The 1,105-nt window shown below is 43.3% G+C and overlaps 1 protein-coding gene across 2 annotated transcripts in view; it reads left to right on the top strand.

The window, feature by feature from the left end:
- CASP10 (caspase 10) overlaps positions 1 to 1,105 on the top strand; it is a 49,712-nt gene that overhangs the window by 32,802 nt on the left and 15,805 nt on the right. For both annotated transcript variants that reach the window (XM_023510274.1, XM_012802165.2), the window contains exon 5: positions 118 to 227. In XM_023510274.1, coding sequence (XP_023366042.1) covers positions 118 to 227 — 110 coding nt within the window. The remainder of the gene's footprint in view (positions 1 to 117; positions 228 to 1,105) is intronic.

Raw genomic sequence — 1,105 nt, 5'->3', positions numbered from 1 at the left:
AAAGAAAGAAATTTACAAGTGTCTATAAAATACTTTTGATGGCTGCTTTTGATGATTGTATATTTTGGATTGCTACTAGTCAAAAGGTGATTTTTGTTTCCTGTTTGTTTTTTTCAGCTGCCCAGTTAGTGACGCCTCCTGTCGATACGGAAACTGAGTCATTGCATCAAGGAGAGCAAGAACTGTTATCTGGATCTGACACTAAAAAACTCCTTGAAGCCTTACCGGTAGGTTCAGTGGTGTGCTGGTCAATGTAATAACTGGCTCCATCTTCTACCCCCACCCCAAAGAAAGAAGGAACGAGAAAAAGAGAGAGAAAGATCTTGATTTGTAGTGTTGGCTGTAAATATTCCCACCACAACTGATTTCAAGTAAACACCACGATATCAACCAAATTGCACATTTTCTGAAAAGTTGACAGTTGGCTCTCACTGGCTGGTTTGAGTTGAGTGCACCACACCCCTGTGCTGCTTGGCAGTGGTTCCTTCATTCTTCTCTGTGGGATGCAAATAGAGCTAGCTTCATGGGCATACACTCTGTGCAATTGTTACAGGGCCTCACGCTTTGTTTAATTCTGTTGTTACCATTTTTTGTTGTTGTTGTTGTTGTTACCATTTTTAAATTCTTAAAGACAGGTCTCACTTACTCTGTCACCCAAGCTCAGCATGGCGTCATCATAGCTCACTGCACTCTCAAACTCCTGGGCGCCAACAATCCTCCTGCCTCAGCCTCCTGAGTAGTGGGGACTATAGGCATGTACCATCATGCCCAGCTTTTTTTTTTTTTCTTACTACTTTTTTGTAGAGCTAGAGTTATGCTATGTTGCCCAGGCTGATCTGAAATTCCTGACCTCAAAAAATCCTCCTGATTTAGCCAAAGTGCTGGGATTACAGGCATGAGCCACTGCATCCAGCCCACAGAAGCTTTTTTTTTTTTTTTTAATTCTCCAAACTCTATTTATTTATTTATTTTTTGAGACAGAGCCTTAAGCTATCCCCCTGGGTACAGTGCCATGGCATCACAGTTCACAGCAACCTCCAACTCCTGGGCTCAATCGAGTGTCCTGCCTCAGCCTCCCAAGTAGCTGGGACCACAGGCACCCGCC

Source organism: Otolemur garnettii, unplaced genomic scaffold (assembly GCF_000181295.1).
Source record: "Otolemur garnettii isolate 467f Iridium unplaced genomic scaffold, OtoGar3 scaffold00013, whole genome shotgun sequence".
Classification (NCBI taxonomy): domain Eukaryota; kingdom Metazoa; phylum Chordata; class Mammalia; order Primates; family Galagidae; genus Otolemur; species Otolemur garnettii.
The sequence above is the reverse complement of the archived record's forward strand: the minus strand, read 5'-3'. Positions and strand labels throughout refer to the sequence as shown.